Consider the following 18307-nt stretch of genomic DNA (forward strand, 5'->3'; position numbering starts at 1 on the left):
GCATAATAGCAGGCACTGAGAAACCTAGCCACCAGATCCATCACCAGTTAGTAATGATCTCAGTAGATCTGGATATTCAGACTGGTCATGATTACCTTTCTGGTAGATGACTTCCTGGCTTCGTGAGGAATCAAACCCATATGCGTGCGGTTAATAACCCCAGTGATGTTAAGAAAGTAAGGTATGTCAAAGAAGACCATCTTCGCTATACAGGGATAAAGGCAATAATCACCTAGCCAAGAGTTAACACATCTGAATACATAGGACTGACTGATGCCAGTCTTTACACCTGCTACTCTCTGACAAACTGTAAGGGTGGCCTCAACAGGAGTCCATACAACCATATAGCTTCTCACAGAGCTGAGGCAGGAAAGCTCTGGTCAGCCTGAATCTACTCGGGCACTCTATTAGCATCTTTAAATCTGTTCTAAAGTGAACTATTCTACTACAGTGTGCATCCTGCAATGTGTATAACAGAACCGATATGCTCTTAAAGCCATTGAGGGGTATCTCAAATGCATATCCATCTTAGACCAAGTAGAAAGGCAAACACAAGGCTCTATATGCCTCTATATTTTATTGGCTGCTGTTAATTGTGAGAAAAGAACATATGTGTTTTAGCTATGCCCTGTAACAACCACACTTTCTCCCTTTGGTCCTCTTGGACAAATTCTGACAGAAGTGCTGCAGCTATCGTATTACTGTCCCTATAAAATTGTCAAGAAATTACTCCAAATGGGATTTTTTTCTAACTCTTTAATTAGAAACTGTATGCAAATTGACTCCACCACATACATTTTTTTAAATTTAAAAGTGTGTTTCAAAATGGAGGAAAATGCTTCAGTAATGCTAGGTGAGACCCCACTACTGAGGCTTTTTTCTCCATTTTGAAACGCACTTTTATATAAAAAAAATATTAAGCTGTAATAAATTTGCATGCGATGTCTTTTCAATTACATTTCAATGGAATCGTAGCAAAAAAAAAAAAAAATGAGAGAGCAGCACAGAAGAAAAAAATGTTTTCCTCCTCTTATTAGAAATAGGAGATAAGTGGGCAAATGGGAGGTTGGCAGACTGAACTGACTACTTCTTTGAGCAGAAGTAAATCTATTTGGGATATAGAACTTCAGAACATGTGTCTAGATAGGTGTATAATCCTTTGGGGGCATGAGCAGAGAGAGGCTCTGCTTCCTTCACACTGAAGATATCTTTAGTTGGACCCTCACAAATAATTTTTACAATGTTTCAAAACATGCCAAATTTGCAGCAATTATACTGTTCGCAACAGTAAATATTCAGGAAAACCCAATATGCAGCCACTGTTTACCTACTGAAGGCCAAAACCAAGGGTGGATCAACCCCATAGATTATGAAGAGCCATGCTTCCATTTTTAGGTTAGGGCCATATTAACTAAAATGGTGAATGTGCTTTAACACAGTATTTATCAACAGACTCTTTTAATCTCAATGTGGCCTATTTAATAACAACGAGTGTTAATGCATGTTGACAAATAGGCCCCCTTAACTGAAGCAGAAATTTGTTTGTGAGTATTTAATGTTGAGCTGCAGTACTCGCTGTCTTGTTTTCTGTATAATATTTGCTAGCTTCGGTGTCTGAATTTGTTGCACATATTTTTTAGATCTACAAATACTGAGCATTGCCTTTAAAAAGTAGAGAGAAGGAAAACTCTTCTAATTAATAGTATCTGGTTCAGTTAGAGTCCTGCCTGTGGTAGAATTATTTGGTTTCTATTGCTCAATGAATTCTTTGGTTTAACAATGGTGGGTCCAATATTCAGATATCCAGTATCTAAATTATCCAGATATAACTTATCTGGATAACTTAGAAGGGATATTCATCAGCATAGCTATGCTGCTGAGTATAACCAGCTAAGTTCTAGTTAGCTGGATAAGTTATAGCTGGATAACGTTAGACCTGATATTGAGCAGGTCTGACTTATTTGGTAAACTTAACTGGATAAGGATAAGTATAGGTACTTGTCTGGTTAAGATAACCTGATAAGTTGCCCCACCTTAATTCACCCATTCCCCGCCCTATCTACTTAGCCGGCTAAGTGGGACATGCTGAACAAAGCCGGATTTTTAGTGGCCGCCACTTAAGCGGATAAATGGTGTTTCAATATTGGCCTTTGTATTTTGAATTTGGAAATTTTTGCATAAAATTCCGCTTTTATTCCTAATGTTAAAACAGCTCATACAGGTAAAAATTGTTTTAAAAATTGGGTGGCAGAATCTTCCAGTTTGTGTTTGTACTTTAATAAGAAAATATAAATTCATGCATATATTTTTCTTCAAAATTCCTAAATTATGTACTAAGTTCTTAACTACTTTCTGTATTTGAAGAGCAGCTTGAGCATCAAACACACTGAGACTGTTCTTTTATTGAACCCCTCTGTGAGTCAGAGCAGCTTGGAGAAACCAGGGCTTCAGCAGGGTTAGAGCCCATTTTCTTTGTATTTGTTATATTCCAGAGATGAATAAAAAGTTGCACCAACATCTTGGACCCAGTGATGAACGTCTTGCCCTTCATGTCTTAAGAGCCCATGGACTTGTTCCTGAACATGTGGAGACGAGGACTTTGTACAGCACCTTCCAGCCCAACATTTCCCAGGTAAGACTGTATAATCGTCCATCTTTAAAGTGCCACATCCAGGCACTCCCACACTTAACCTGCACACTAAGCAAAGAATGACAAATACTTTAGGTGATGGCAATTGTGTAGTTATAGCTTTCCAAAAGAGTTAAGATGGTTTTCTATAGTAGCCTAACAATGTATTCTGGGGCAAGGCATGTATAATTCTACAGTCAAAATATTTACATTTCTGAAGCAGGTATGTGGCATATTACATTGTAATCAACTTTCTGATGTCCAAAGAAAACCAGAACATTAAGTTCAAATAAATATCTGCATGCTTTGCCATTTAAACTGTGGGTATGAAAGGAAAATGTTCTACTGATCAAATATTGGAAACTATATTACATAGAAACATAGAAATGATGGCAGAAAAGGACCAAATGATCCATTCAGTCTGCCCAGCAAGGTTATGGCAGTATCTTCTGTGCTGTGCAGGTTACCTCAAGCTTATCAGTTTCCCAGACCGTCAAAGTCGGGGCCCTTGCTAGTTGCTGTCTGAATCCAATTCCCCTTTTCCTCCTGCCGTTGAAACAGTGAACAGTAATGGAGTTGCATCAACAGTATCAAGGCTTATTGGTTAAGGGTAGTAACCGTTGCACCAGCAAGTTACCCCCATGCACTCATTTCTTCATTTCCATCCTCTAGCCTTTAGGGATCCACTACTTTTAGTTCTAAAGGTATTCGGAATGCATTATATTTCTTTAAAATATTATGCCGGTGTAGCACAGTCATCTTCTCAGGTTACCAGTAATTCCTGAGTGTTTAGTATCCGTCCTCTAGTTTGAGCAGAATGGATAATGGGAGGAGCCATTCAAATGCAGACTCTCCTTCTGTGGAGTCTGGAATGGCCGCCCCACTTGTAATAGTATATAACCACACCCTTGCTACAGCTTGGGAAGCAATCCTTTTTGGTTGGAATGAAGTACAGAGGTAGAGAGGAGCTTAGCTTTTGTTATTTTACAGGCCCAGTTTAGCCAAGCAAACTCTGATTGGTGGTCCTGATCAGGGTTGGGAGGCTTTCTGCCCAGCCAGTACACAACCTGTCTAGTGGGAGATTCTCTCTGAGTGCACTTTTTGGACTTTAACCTTTTAAGTATTAGGGGCCTTACTGGAGCCTGTACACCACCTGGGCTCAAGGATTGGTGAACACTGGGTCTGAGGCTGGGCAGGTTAGGGAAGACCTGCCCTCCATTTGCCTCAGTGAGGAAGGGGTTGTTGGTGACCTGCTGTAAGGAAACACCCCGTGTTCTGTCTTCAGTTTTTAAGAAGATTAAGTTCAGCATACGGGGGGAAGTTTTGACTGCCCTTCCTTCCTAACTGCAGCCCAGAAAGTCCTGCTCTAGGGGACTCCTCCCATCAGGGATTCAAATAAAAGCACAAAGGACTGCATAAGAACAAAGAAGGTTTGGATCCTCTAACCAGGGCCTGTGGAACCACTAGGCAAATTTGGTAACCTGGTCTCCCCCCCCTCCCCCCCCTGCAGTGGCTCCCTCAGGTCGGACCCCGGCTCACGCCACCTCCTGCCATCTTGCTCTGGTTTCCTCCATGTGGAGGAGTGGGCGAGAGTGCACGAGCCCGGGCAGGGCAGCGTGAAGCGTCAAGGGGGATGGGGCGGCGCGACCGGGGGGGGGGGGGGGGTCAGGTGCAAGGCAGAAGGTACCTAGGGAGCCTAATACCCTTGCACCGGCCCTGCATCTAACAGTGAGTACAGACGAAGCCTACTAATCAAAGGACACCCATCCGATGATTCTTCAGACCCTGAGGAGAAGGACAAGTTTATCTCTCTGTGCAAAGACCATAACTGTATATCCTTGCAAGTTAGAGAAGGTGGTTCTGAACATACAAAGGGACACCCTGCCCTATTTTTCCAAGCCACGGAGGTTAGGATTTCTTCCGGTCTGGCACTAAACATTCCTGTACAGATTGAGGAAGAAATTGTAATCAGAAATTAATCCTTTCATCCCCAAGTCTATCGAACCTACACGTTTGGAAGGAGCGAAAGAAATACAGCTAACTTGGGTTCCTGCCCCAAAGAGTACAAATAAATGTATATGCCTATCCATACCGGACTTGTACATTAAGGAGGGGCTACACCGGTTTGAGAAGAGGATTAAATGTAAATCTCCAAGAGAAGAATATCTTGCATTTCCCTCTCTGTTCAATATTAGTCGTTATTAATGCTAAATAAAAGCCTTGTCCAGTGAGCATTGGAATGCTAGGGTACCTAGGGAAAGCTGCACTCAGCAGAAAAGATGTGATCATGCCTGTATAAAAATTGGTAAAACCTCATCCGGAGTGTTTTCCCGCATTCTAAAGCAGAGGTTCCCAACCTTTTCGGGAACATGGACCCCTTTTCATCCTCCAAACATTTCACAGACCCTCGTGTGTTTCCCTTCAATTTTTACATGCTGTTAAATGGAACATGAAAAACTAACTGATGTAATAAATGATAAAGTGCACTCCAGAATCATTGGTAATGTATAAAAAAAAATTAATATTAAATAAAGAATTCTTACTGATACAAACTGTGCTCTCCCTTCTGCCCTCCCTCACCACCTGGCTCCTTTCCAAGTACCTTTCCTCTTGCCCTGTTTCCCTCTATCCATGGCCCCTAACTGAGTGCCCTCCCTCCTGCGACCTTTTCCTTGGTTCTCTCCCTCCTATTTTCTCCCTATGAAGCTCTTTCCGATGATCTCCCTTCTGTCCTTCTCCCACTCATGGTTGCTTCCTGAGTACGCTCTCCTCTACAACCTTCCTCCTTTTCTTCTCCACACTGCCCCTTCCTCCCTTCTGCCCTTCCTCCACAGTCCCTTCCTGAGTGCTGCACACTCCCCATGACCCCTTCCTGAGTGCCTTCCCTACTATCCTTTTCCTTGGTCCTCTCCTTCTTCCCTCTTAAGGCCCTTTTCCAAGTGCTTTCACTCCTCTGCTCTTTCCTCCTTCGTGCCCTGCTTCCCTCTCACTGTGTCCTCTTCCTGAGTGCTTTCCCTCCTAGTCTGTGTTTCCTGTGGCCCCCTTCTCTGCTCCTTCAAATGCTGGCCCTCCATGGGTTTCTTCTCTCTTGCCCTGCTTCCACCTCCCCCCATGGCCAGACTGCTCACTCACTAAAGCCAGGGCCGGCGCGTCCATTAGGCGAAGTTTGGTGGTCGCCTAGGGCGCCGAGCCATAGGAGGCGCCAAAGAGCAGCCACATGGTGCCGCAAGCGGGGCCTATCCCACTCGTGGCAAAAAGGAATAGTGCACACAGTCTATTTCTCTTTGCCGTGAACAGGATAGGCCCCGCTTGCGGCACCATGTGGCTGCTCTTTGGCGCCTCCTATGGCTCGGCGCCCTGAGAAGCACACAGTCAGCACCGAAACAGGTGGGGGGGGGGGAGTGCGAATGGGAGGGGGGGGCGGCAGCGCAAGGGTCGCCTAGGGAACCCAATACCCTTGCACCGGCCCTGACTACAGCTTTTCTCCCTCACTGTCAGGCCAACAGGGCAGTCAGGGCACATGCAGCAAGTGCCAGAAATGCTCTTCAAGGTTATCATCCGGCTCGCTACCTCCTATGGTCATGTAAAAGTACCGGTAGCAATGCGCTTCCTCTCCTCCTACTCCTCTCACCACAGCTTCAGGCTGCTCCTGTCAGTGATCAGCTGCACTTTTCCCCACCTCCTCTCTGTGCCTATTTGGGCACTTCCAGACCGCAATCTTGATATCTTCGTCTCGGCAAGGGATCAGACAGTGGGATTATTTACTTATTTAGATAAACGTGATTATTCGCAGTACCTTTCCAGTCCAGAGCAACTTACATACCATTAAATCTTCCTACTACAGAAAAATATTGACAGTACCCAATGTCTCATTATCTCCCCACTAAAGATGGAAGGATATACTCAAAGCTTCCATAATGAACCTTTTTTGAACATGGGCAAATGATCATAAATATGATGTATGAAGCTTAAACTGAAAACTCTTTTGCCTTATTCGTTTTTTCCATTGATCCAGCATAGACCTGTGATTGCCTGTGTGCACATTTTACAATGACCACATGTCTTATGTCTGGTGGTTCTTGTTTTTCAAGAAAGATTACAGTGGAACATAAGAACATAAGAAATTGCCATGCTGGGTCAGACCAAGGGTCCATCAAGTCCAGCATTCTGTTTCCAACAGAGGCCAAACCAGGCCACAAGAACCTGGCAATTACCCAAACACTAAGAAGATCCCATGCTACTGATGCAATTAATAGCAGTGACTATTCCCTAAGTAAACTTGATTAATAGCCATTAATGGACTTCTCCTCCAAGAACTTATCCAAACCTTTTTTGAACCCAGCTACACTAACTGCACTAACAACATCCTCTGGCAACAAATTCCAGAGCTTTATTGTGCATTGAGTGAAAAAGAATTTTCTCCGATTAGTCTTAAATGTGCTACTTGCTAACTTCGTGGAATGCCCCCTAGTCCTTCTATTATTCGAAAGTGTAAATAAACGAGTCACATCTACTCGTTCAAGACCTCTCATGATCTTAAAGACTTCTATCATATCCCCCCTCAGCTGTCTCTTCTCCAAGCTGAACAGTCCTAACCTCTTCAGCCTTTCCTCATAGGGGAGCTGTTCCATCCCCTTTATCATTTTGGTTGCCCTTCTCTGTACCTTCTCCATCACAACTATATCTTTTGAGATGCGGCGACCAGAATTGTTCACAGTATTCAAGGTGCGGTCTCACCATGGAGCGATATAGAGGCATTATGACATTTTCCATTTTATTAACCATTTCCTTCCTAATAATTCCTAACATTCTGTTGGCTTTTTTGACTGCTGCAGCACACTGAGCTGACGGTTTTAAAGTATTATCCACTATGATGCCTAGATCTTTTTCCTGGGTGGTAGCTCCTAATATGGAACCTAACATTGTGTAACTACTGCAAGGGTTATTTTTCCCTATATGCAACACCTTGCACTTGTCCACATTAAATTTCATCTGCCATTTGGATGCCCAATATTCCAGTCTTGCAAGATCCTCCTGTAATTTATCACAGTCTGCTTGTGATTTAACTACTCTGAATAATTTTGTATCATCCGCAAATTTGATAACCTCACTCGTCGTATTCCTTTCCAGATCATTGATATATATATATATTGAAAAGCACCGGTCCAAGTACAGATCCCTGAGGCACTCCACTATTTACCCTTTTCCACTGAGAAAATTGACCATTTAATCCTACTCTCTGTTTCCTGTCTTTTATCCAGTTTGTAATCCACGAAAGGATATCTCCTCCTATCCCATGACTTTTTAGTTTTCTTAGAAGCCTCTCATGAGGGACTTTGTCAAACGCCTTCTGAAAATCCAAATACACTACATCTACCGGTTCACCTTTATCCACATATTTATTAACCCCTTCAAAAAATTGAAGCAGATTTGTTAGGCAAGACCTCCATGTTGAGTGTGTTCCATTAAACCATGTCTTTCAATATGCTCTACGATTTTGATCTTTAGAATAGTTTCCACTATTTTTCCCGGCACTAAAGTCAGGCTCACTGGTCTATAGATACCCGGATCGCCCCTGGAGCCTTTTTTAAATATTGGGGTTACATTGGCCACCCTCCAATCTTCAGGAAAAATAGTAATGTAGTACTACAAAGTCCCCGGATACTTCTACTGCTGGTCTATGCTATTAAGAGCGCTTGTAAAAAATAAATAAATAAATAAAAAGAGTACATCTGTAAAATTGCTCAATGTTTGAAAATCCAGGAGGCAACTTCTCTCGGTCTCTAGCTGTATATTTCAGACACATGCCAACTGCATGTCTTTATTTGAAGTTTCATTGTCAATCACAGGGGTGGATTGGCCTATCGGGGGATCTGGCATCCCCCGGTAGGCCGGTCGCTCTAGTCACATGGTCTGCCGAGCGCGGCTGTGACAGAGCCGCGCTCTGCAGACTACGTGGTATCTGATGGGCCGGCCTGGGCGGCGAATCCCCGGGCCGGTCGTCATTGGGAATCCACCCCTGGTCAAGCAGGAGCCATTTGATAATCCCAAAAGGATACCCCATACAAGTAATCTCCTAAATAGATCTTCAGCTTGTATATGAAATTTTGATAAGGTGGGGAGGTTAATTGTGGAAGTTACACTATAAAATTAACATCATCATCAAATAAAATTATCCACCCATACCCCCACACTCCCTTCCACTCCTCCCAAAGCTTCCCCTTCATCTCCCATCCTATCCCCTCAACCCCAACACTTACCCCACAAATATCACTCCCATTCCTCTCTCCTCCACTCCCACTATAACATCAATCTAAATTAATAATCATAAACTTCAATCACTGTAACTGTATAAATCTCTCCTTAAGGAATGAACTGATCACCCACCAAAGCTTCCACAAAAAATAAATAAATAAATAAACATAATTTCAACTTTTTTTTTTTTCAAAAAGATAAAATAATTAGGCGGCATTAGCTTTAGAGCAGACCTCCTCAGAGGTGAGGTCAGTCTACTGCTTTTGTCTACAGTTGCACTTTGTCTCCCTTCCGGTGCACACCCCCTGTGATGGTCTTGTGCCAGATTGGGAACCATTGCTCTAATCAAAATGATTCACAGTCTGTACCCTAAGACCTATAATGAGAGTGTAACCCCTGCACCAAGGAGTCACCTTCTTACCTTGGGGAGCCCCAAAGTGAGGAAAAGTCACTCCTCCTTGGGCCATGGGCTTGGGGGCAGGATACCCTGCAGGGCCAAACTGGGCCAGACACACAGTCAATCTCAATCCAAAAATTACAGATGTTCACTCCAAAAATGTGCTCTAATACTCATAAACAGGGAGAAAAAAAAGTCTCAAAAACCGTCCACTTAAGACCAAGGAATCACAGTTCACTTTGGCCTACACAGGCCCACTCAGTCTCTAAACACTCTGCTTTGGGTACTCACAAATATCCTGATTAGCTCAAGGAAGATTACCCCTTATCTTTTCAGAAATGTAATCAACTGAGCCCCATGGCAAGTGCTAGTAAGGCACAGTTTGTCTCTTGGTCCTGCAAGTTCCTACCACAGTTAGAAAACCCTTCTTCTTAAACTTCTCTTAAATCCCATACTCTGCTCTATTTCTCCCTCAGGCTTTCTGAGATACTTGGAGATTATTCCCACCTGACTCCTACTTCTCCCCTGCTGTATCCCCATGAGGGGGTTAGCAGCTACATCCTCCTTGATGCTCTTTCACCCTGGAGAAGCCCCAGCTCTAAAGTCAGCAAGGGTTATATACTCCTATGTAGTCCATGCCCAAAAGGGACTGTACTACATGTCAGTCATCATGTCACTCCTTACTCCTATGATGAATTCTCTCTCCCTGGAACTTTCCCATGCTCTAGTATACTACAATATTCATTAACCTTCCAAATAGAAAGATCAAGCATGATTGATATTAAGAAATTCTCTCTTGTGGCCTGGGGGGCCACAAGAGACTTAAGGATTTAAATACCTATACCCTACAGGAGGAGGTGAAGAGAGACAATTGGTAAGGTATTAAAATTTCTCAACGTTATTAATGCACAAGAGGTGAGCATCCTTCTATGAAAAGGAAACTCTAGAACTAAGGGGCTGTGTTATAAGGCTGAAAGAAGATAGACTTGGGAGTAATAGCAGCAAATATTTCTTTGCAGAAAGGGTGGTGGATATATTGAAGAATCTCCCAAATGGAGGTGGTAGTGGAGTCAGAAATAGTATTAGAAATGTGAATCGGAACCGGTATCGCTTCGGTTCCGGTTCCGATTCAAATCGTGCATTTTGTTCGTCCGGCCCGATCAGTTTTTTTTTTATCAGCTGCGCCCGATCCGATAAACAAAAATCCACCCCGACCCTTTAAAACCACTCCCTTAGCCTCCACCACCCTCCCGACCTCCCCAAAAACATTTTAAAATTACCTAGTGGTCCAGTGGGCCCCGGGAGAGATCTCCCGCTCTTGGTCCGTTGGCTGCCACTAATAAAAATGGCGCAGATGGCCCTTTGCCCTTACCATGTGACAGGGTAAGCGTGCCATTGGCTGGCCCCTGTCACATGGCAGGAGCACTGGACGGCCGGCGCCATCTTTAAAAATGGCGCCGGCTGTCCAGTGCTCCTACCATGTGACAGGGGCTGGCCAATGGCACGGTTACCCTGTCACATGGTAAGGGCAAAGGGCCATCGGCGCCATTTTTATTAGTGGCAGCCGACGGCCCGAGAGCGGGAGATCGCTCCCGGGGCCCACTGGACCACCAGGTAATTTAAAAACGTTTTGGGGGGGGGGGGGTCGGGAGGGTGGTGGAGGCTAAGGGAGCGGTTTTAAAGGGTCGGGGTGGGTTTTTAGGTTGTGTCCTAACTCCCGTTAGTGTGCACTAACCTGATTAATGATTTCTTCATGATAAATCAGTGTAATTTCTATTGTATCACACTCTTTAACGATTAATGACTATTTAAAAAATATCGGACGATATTTTAAATCGTCAAAAAATGATTCACATCCCTAAATAGTATTAGAATTCTAAAATGCATGTGATAAGAGTAGAGAATGAGTGACAAAGTAAGGGTAAAACCAGAGATAATGTAAGGTCATAATATGAAGCTCCAAGGGGGTAGACTCAGCAACAATGCCAGGGAATATTTCTTCACAGAAAGCGTGGTGGATGCATGGAATGCTCTCCTGGAAGAGGTAGTTAAGATGAGAACTGTAATGAAATTCAAAAGAGCTTCAGATAAACACAGAGAATCCCTAGTGGCTAAAGGATGGAAATGAAGTTAAGGGGTAACCTGCACGGAGCAGCAGTTACATTAACAGATAAAAATAAATTAATTAAAAGAATAAATAAAGCTTGCTGGGCAGTCTGGATGGACTGCTTGGGACTTTTTCTACCATCATTTACAATGTTACTGTCTACGTATTGCAGGAAGAATGGAAAATTGACATTGGCTTATTTTCTATGTTGCCAGTCCCACATGCTAAATTCTGTTTATAGCAGTAGTGCCCTTTAATTCCACTAGAGAAAGTGCTTTTTAGGATTTTTCCTCTGCGTTGCATGTAAGTAAACAGTAGCCAAAGACAGCAGGAAGGAAACAGTTAAATGGTTAGGTGTGTTATAGATTCATATCTTAGCCCTGGTACTATCACCTCCAGATCGCAGGTAACAGTGGTGATCCTGCAGGATTTTACTTATTAAATATTCACAGAATTTGTTTAAATGAGCAACAAAAAAGTTATAGTTTGGACTTTATTTGAATTATGCAGGGTAAACTTCAGATGTGGGTAGATGTTTTCCCAAAAAGTCTAGGACCTCCAGGACCTCCCTTTAATATCGATCCTCGTAAAGCTAAAAAGTGAGTATTTGCATTGCGATATGATGTGGTTTTAATCAGCCTCCATTGCTTTAAAAAAAAAAAACGTATTTATATATGTATCTCTATATTGATGATTGTCTGTTACAGCTATGTCCTCCGCGTTATTGTTTGGAACACTAAAGATGTCATTTTGGATGAGAAAAGCATCACCGGAGAAGAGATGAGCGATATCTATGTTAAAGGGTAAGCTTTTCTCTCTTAGATGATGAGTTTGAGGTTGGCTAGTGTTCTCCTTGCTGATTTGGGCATATTTGGTGCATTTGATAACTAATTCAGTCCTTGGGCTGGAGTATGAATCCTTCACCTAGAGGGAATTTGTGTTCAAAAGGCTGAAATAGCCAATCTGTTTTACCTCCTTCAGCAGTGCAGTCCCTTCTGTAGTCAATATGGGCTTCTTCCTGAAGTTTGAATGTGACTCAAAATGTAGTCACATATCGTCTTTTAAAAAAAATGAACTTAAATACACAATAGTGAAGAAAACAAGAATCAGTTGATGGAAAATGCCCTTTATTAAAACGTGCCCGACTCTGGCCGAGTTTCGCTCTAGTTTATAGAGCTGCCTCAGGGGCAACTAAAAACAAATATATATAAAAACATATTAAAAAATGAACACACTTGAAAAATTAAAATAAATCAACAACATATATGAGTGTACAAACTTCAGAGATAAAATCATAACAAATATCTGTGTTTTTTCAACATAATGGTGTGCGGATTGATACAGAAAGATACAGACAGAGAACACAAGGAACACAAGAAACTGTATTTGTAGAAATAAAAATAATTAATATTCTGATTGTAAATACAGACCAAAAAATACTGGAGAGGCTGACTTTGTGTTAGAATGAACTGAAATTTAATAAGAAGATAGGGAGTCAATGATAAAGTGAAAAGAATACTAGAAATGTATCAATAAAATAAGGGCAACCATATAGATGAGAATGCTTACTCAATTTAAGCAGGACATGTATTGTGCCTACAGGGCTGAAGTCAAAATTTGTTAATTAACTTGAAACTTGTGACCTGCATATAAAAATGTAGAAATATTATATGGTCACTCAAAAAACTCAACTAGACCAAAAACTATTAAAAAGTCCTCACTTTTATTGAAATGAAAAATACACATGAAAGCCGCTATACTAAACCTGTCAAATCCCAGCCTAACATCAATAAGAACTGTTGCTCTGGCAATTTTATATCCTGTGCCGATTGTTGTTACTAAAAAGCCTCCTCCTATACTATAAAAGTTAAAAACAGATCCGAAATAAAAACAAATAAAAAATATATAACAAAACTTGAAAGAACAACACTGTTCTTGTTTAAAGCACATGGGAAAAAACACAGGCTTGCCATTATAATAATTTAAATATATGGCACTATGCTTATGTATAATTGTAAATAATTCAAATAAACACGGTCCCACAGACAACAAACTGGACCCATATTGCTTTAAAAATTGCTTTGCCACAAGAATATTTTTTAAATAGAAAAAAGTCGCATTAAATTTGCTGTGCCAATTGGACATATAGTATGAATTAAAGGCTCCCAAAGGTGGTGCTTACGATTCGATGCGTTGAAAAAAATCTGGTCACAAAATGGCAGGCTCTGTCTCTCTCCGATCGTGATAATAAAAATGCAGACTTTTAAAGGGCTCAAAAAGGCGCCAAGATAGTTGTCAATCAAAAAAAGGCGTAACCTGAAAGATGCCCATATGTACGGCTGGGATCTGAGCCCATTTTTGAAAAAAGGCAAGCGGGCACTTGTAGTCAATAATTAAAAAAGGTGAATGAAATAAAATAAAATCGCAAATGTGATGCGGCTATGATCTAAAACTGAGCACATTTATAAAAAGGCAAGCGGACACTAGTGACAAGCATAGCACTAACCTGGTTCCTAAAAAATACTAATTCACAAAAAATGGAAAAATTGCAGAAATGAAATTTAAAAAAAGGGGGGTAAATACATGGAATAGAATAAAATCACTGATGTGATAAAGGACTAAAATGAATGTCAAGTGTATGTGTATATAAAAGAAACCATCTAAAACAATTATAAATAATAAAAAAATAATAATAAAAATTGTAAGAAAGGAAGGCACCCAAAAATGAACTTAAATACACAATATACATACATGCCAGAAAAAGTTATTTTAAAAAAAAAGTATTTATGCAGTTATTGAGTTTGAGTTGTATTTCTGCAGTATCTTCTGTGATCTGTTTTTATAAGTAATTCAAGCTGCACCTGAATCATTTAAGAACATAAGAAATTGCCATGCTGGGTCAGACCAAGGGTCCATCAAGCCCAGCATCCTGTTTCCAACAGAGGCCAAACCAGGCCACAAGAACCTGGCAATTATCCAAACACTAAGAAGATCCCATGCTACTGATACAATTAATAGCAGTGGCTATTCCCTAAGTCAGACTTGATTAATAGCAGTTAATGGACTTCTCCTCAAGTAAAATCTGAGGGATTGTATGTTTATATTATTGATTTAATAATTTGAATTTCTCTGTTCATGTGCTTGCAACCAGCAAAATCTGATTGCCTCCTGAATTTTGGTTTGGTGCAGCCAGAAGCAGGATGTGAGCCAAAATACCTCCCTTGTCTAGCATTGGCATACTGATGAGGACATGTGTATGAAATGGCAGTACTAGAGCAGAGTCAAGTGGCGATGCACTTAATGCACACAATATAAATAGTTCGTTACATGTATGATTCTAGAAATTATTGGAAGAGCTAGATTTAAGATTTGTGCAAAAGTAAGGTTTAAAAAAAAGTGCAGAAAACCTGCTAATTATTTTCTTTGCATCTTTTACCCAAGTATTAATTTCATCCAACTTAAGGGAAGGTAGGAATGCTCAAAGAAAAAAATTTGTGCAAGCAAATACTAAATATAGAGGGTAGTTTAAAGTGTCTAAGCAGGGAAAAAGATGTTTAATCGCATAAAAATACTTTTTAAAAATCCCTCCACCCCCACCTCTCACATGGTAAGGGCAAAGGGCCATCGGTGCCATTTTTATTAGTGGCAGCCGACGGCCTGAGAGCGGGAGATCGGTCCCGGGGCTTCCACTGGACCACCAGTTGATTTTAAAATGTTTTGGGGGGGTTTGGGAGGGTGGAGGAAGGTAAGGGATTCGTTTTAAAGAGTCAGGGTGGGTTTAGGGGTTGTTTTGGTGTGCCGGTTTTCCCGCCCTCCCCCCAAATAACTCCCATTAGTGGACACAAATCCAATTAACGATTTTTCACAATAAATCGGGGGAATTTCTATTGTATCGCACTCTTTAACGATTTGTGACTATTTAAAAAATATCGGGGGGAGACCACGTGACCTGATGAGCCAGTAAGCTGTGTGCAGACCGTGCTCCTGGCTCCCCCACCGCCCCGCAGCGATTTCAGGCATCGAACTTTGGAACAAAGTGGCGTCCCCAACAGAACAGGGCACGCAAAAGACGATTACAGCCTTCTTTGGCACCGACGAGGCCGCCATGTCAGCGAAACCACAACGGAAAGACAAGCTCCCTACCCGGCAGAGTGAAGCCAAAATGGCCGCCGGACCCCCAAGCCCTGGAGCCCCGCAGGGAACGGCGGATATTGTGGGTGAGGTAACCGGGGCAGTGGTCAAGGCGTTGGAACCGAGGTTCAGTGACTTGGTGCAAAAAATTAATTTGGGAAATGAAACTCTCTTAGAGATTAAGCAGCAAGTGGTCGATACTCAGCAACATATCGCTGATGTAGAAGCTGAGACGCAGAGTTTATTGCAGTCTCAAGGCACCCTGACTAAGAAAATCTCCGATTTAGAAAATAAAGTTGAAGATCTGGAAAACAGATCAAGGAGGAATAATTTGAGATTTGTTGGGTTGCCTGACTCCGTGGCTGACAGGGAACTCGCGCACGTGGTAGAATCATGGCTGCCAGAAGCTCTCAATTTGCCTAACTTTGTCGGCAAACTGATTGTTGAAAGAGCACACAGATTGGGGATAAAAAAACCGGATGCCCCCAAACCCAGAGTGGTAATCGCACGCCTGTTGAATTTCAGTCAGAAATCGGATATCTTGCAAGCATTTCGCAAATGTGACTCACTGCTGTTTGAGAATCATAAAATCTTGATCTTTCAGGACTATTCTGCGGCTTTGTCGGCTAAGCGCAGAGAATTTTCACCTATTTGTGCTGACTTATTCAAAAGGAAACAGATTTAATTTACAATATCCAGCTAAGCTTTGTATGGAACACAATGGAATCTGGCATAGTTTTGCCTCTGTGGAGGAGGTGAAGCAATTTATGCATGAAAAAATTGACCTCAGATGAACCGCTCTGCTATAATGAAGCTGCATAGACTTGCTGGTAATATGCAGAGTGAAAGCCTCTTCTAATTCAATAAGCTCTGGTTGGGGAATGTTCTGGTCTCAGCACCCATGTTAGGAGCAATGTTTGTGGTTTGTTTATCTCTCAATTTCTCTAATGTTCTTGGTTCAGACATATCATATTTCTATGATGATCCATGTTGGTGGGGGAGCTGGAGAAAGGTGGATCAAGTGGTCTCGCGCCTCCTATTAATGGAGGTTCAGAATTTGGTTTCTAGGAAGGGGGGGGGGGGGAAACTGGGGGGAGGGAGGGTGGGGTGGGAATGCTCGCCATGGCCCTTAAGGCTTCTGAAATGGTACAAAATGCAGGGGCATAGAAGTAATTGTGCCTTGAACATGTATGAGGAGAATTTCTGGACTGGGAGGCTTGCTCAGGAGTCATCTCTAGGCTGGGAGAGGTGGCCCCGTGGGAGTATACAAGATTATCTAACCATATGGGGTACTCGATTTCTCACTAAAGAGTATGGCTGAAACCCTACGCTGCGTTTCTTGGAATGTAGCAGGTCTTGGGTCTCCCATTAAACGGGCTAAAGTGCTTCAATCCCTGAGCGTCATAAGGCGAACATTGCATTACTGCAAGAAACACACCTTACAGAAGGTGAAAGTCGAAAACTAACTCGAGACTGGGTGGCGCAGGTATTTTACTCTCCTGCTGCGGGTCGAAAAGGTGGTGTTGCAATTCTTATTGGTAAAAATGTGGTGTTTGAAGAGGCTCAGAGTTTTTCGGATGCGGAGGGCAGATATGTTTTAGTCACTGGGAAACTGTTTGGGACAGTTGTTACCTTATGTAGCGTTTATGGCCCCAATGTTTATAGACATGATTTTTTTCAGGACCTGATACACTTCATCTCTATCCATCAAAAAGGTTTACTTTTCATAGCAGGGGACTTTAATCAGGTGCTGGATGGCTCCTTAGACAGATCCCCTAGAGGCACTGGGCCACGGCAGCGACAGGATAGAGGGTTGCCCTATTTTTGCCAACAAATGCAGCTGGTAGACCCCTGGAGACTTCTACATCCGGACTTGCGCAACTATACCCATATAGCGCGAGCACATTCCACGATGTCTAGACTAGATTATATTTTGGTGTCTCCACAATGCTTTAATGCGCTCAAGAAGGCTGAGATTGGTCCAGAGGAATGCTCTGATCATACCATGATTTGGGTAGAGGTTCAACTTGGGGGTCCTAAGCCTGATCAGCCTCGGTGGCGCTTCCCGGCATACTTGTCGGAGGATGTGGGCTTCCGTTCTTTCCTTCAGGACAAGTGGCGAGATTATGCCCTTAACAATGCTCAGCATAGGGAAAACCCGGCGCTATTCTGGGAGGCGGGGAAAGCAACTATAAGGGGTGAGATTATAGCTTATGTCATACGACAGAGGCGGATTGCCAATAAACAACTTATAGACTTGGGAAATGAGGTTACTAGGGCTAGGAGGCACCTTACTAACCGTCCCACTCCTCAAGCCAAACGTGATTACCGGGACCTTCTTTACACATTAAACTGTTATATCCATCAGAGGACACAGAGAGATTTACTACACCAGGTGCATAAGCTGTACAGGTTTGGGAACAAAATGGGGAAGCTATTGGCAAACCAAGTTCGAGCCCAACGGGGAATGACCTTTATTCCTATGTTAAAAGATACCTCAGGCGCCAGCCATACCGCAGGTACCAAAATCTGTGCCATTTTCCGGGCTTTTTACGAGAGATTGTATACCAATGATACCCCTTCGCAGGCACATATGGCTGAAGCTAGTTTCTTTCACAAGTTAACACTTCCAAAAATTAGTACAGCGCAATTAGAGGCTATAAATACCCCCATTACCAAACAGGAAATTTGGGACAACATAGGGGACAGCAAAGCGCATAAAGCCCCAGGCCCGGATGGGCTCAACACGGACTTTTACAATTTACTAAAGGTGGAAGTTGGGGATCCC

At 42.5% G+C, this 18307-nt stretch overlaps 1 protein-coding gene across 1 annotated transcript in view; it reads left to right on the plus strand.

The window, feature by feature from the left end:
- MYOF (myoferlin) overlaps nucleotides 1-18307 on the plus strand; it is a 386224-nt gene that overhangs the window by 341427 nt on the left and 26490 nt on the right. The window contains 3 exon segments of the mRNA XM_029609901.1: nucleotides 2493-2632; nucleotides 11899-11987; nucleotides 12096-12191. Coding sequence (XP_029465761.1) covers nucleotides 2493-2632; nucleotides 11899-11987; nucleotides 12096-12191 — 325 coding nt within the window.

The sequence above is a fragment of the Rhinatrema bivittatum genome, chromosome 7 (assembly GCF_901001135.1).
Source record: "Rhinatrema bivittatum chromosome 7, aRhiBiv1.1, whole genome shotgun sequence".
Taxonomy (NCBI): Eukaryota; Metazoa; Chordata; class Amphibia; order Gymnophiona; family Rhinatrematidae; genus Rhinatrema; species Rhinatrema bivittatum.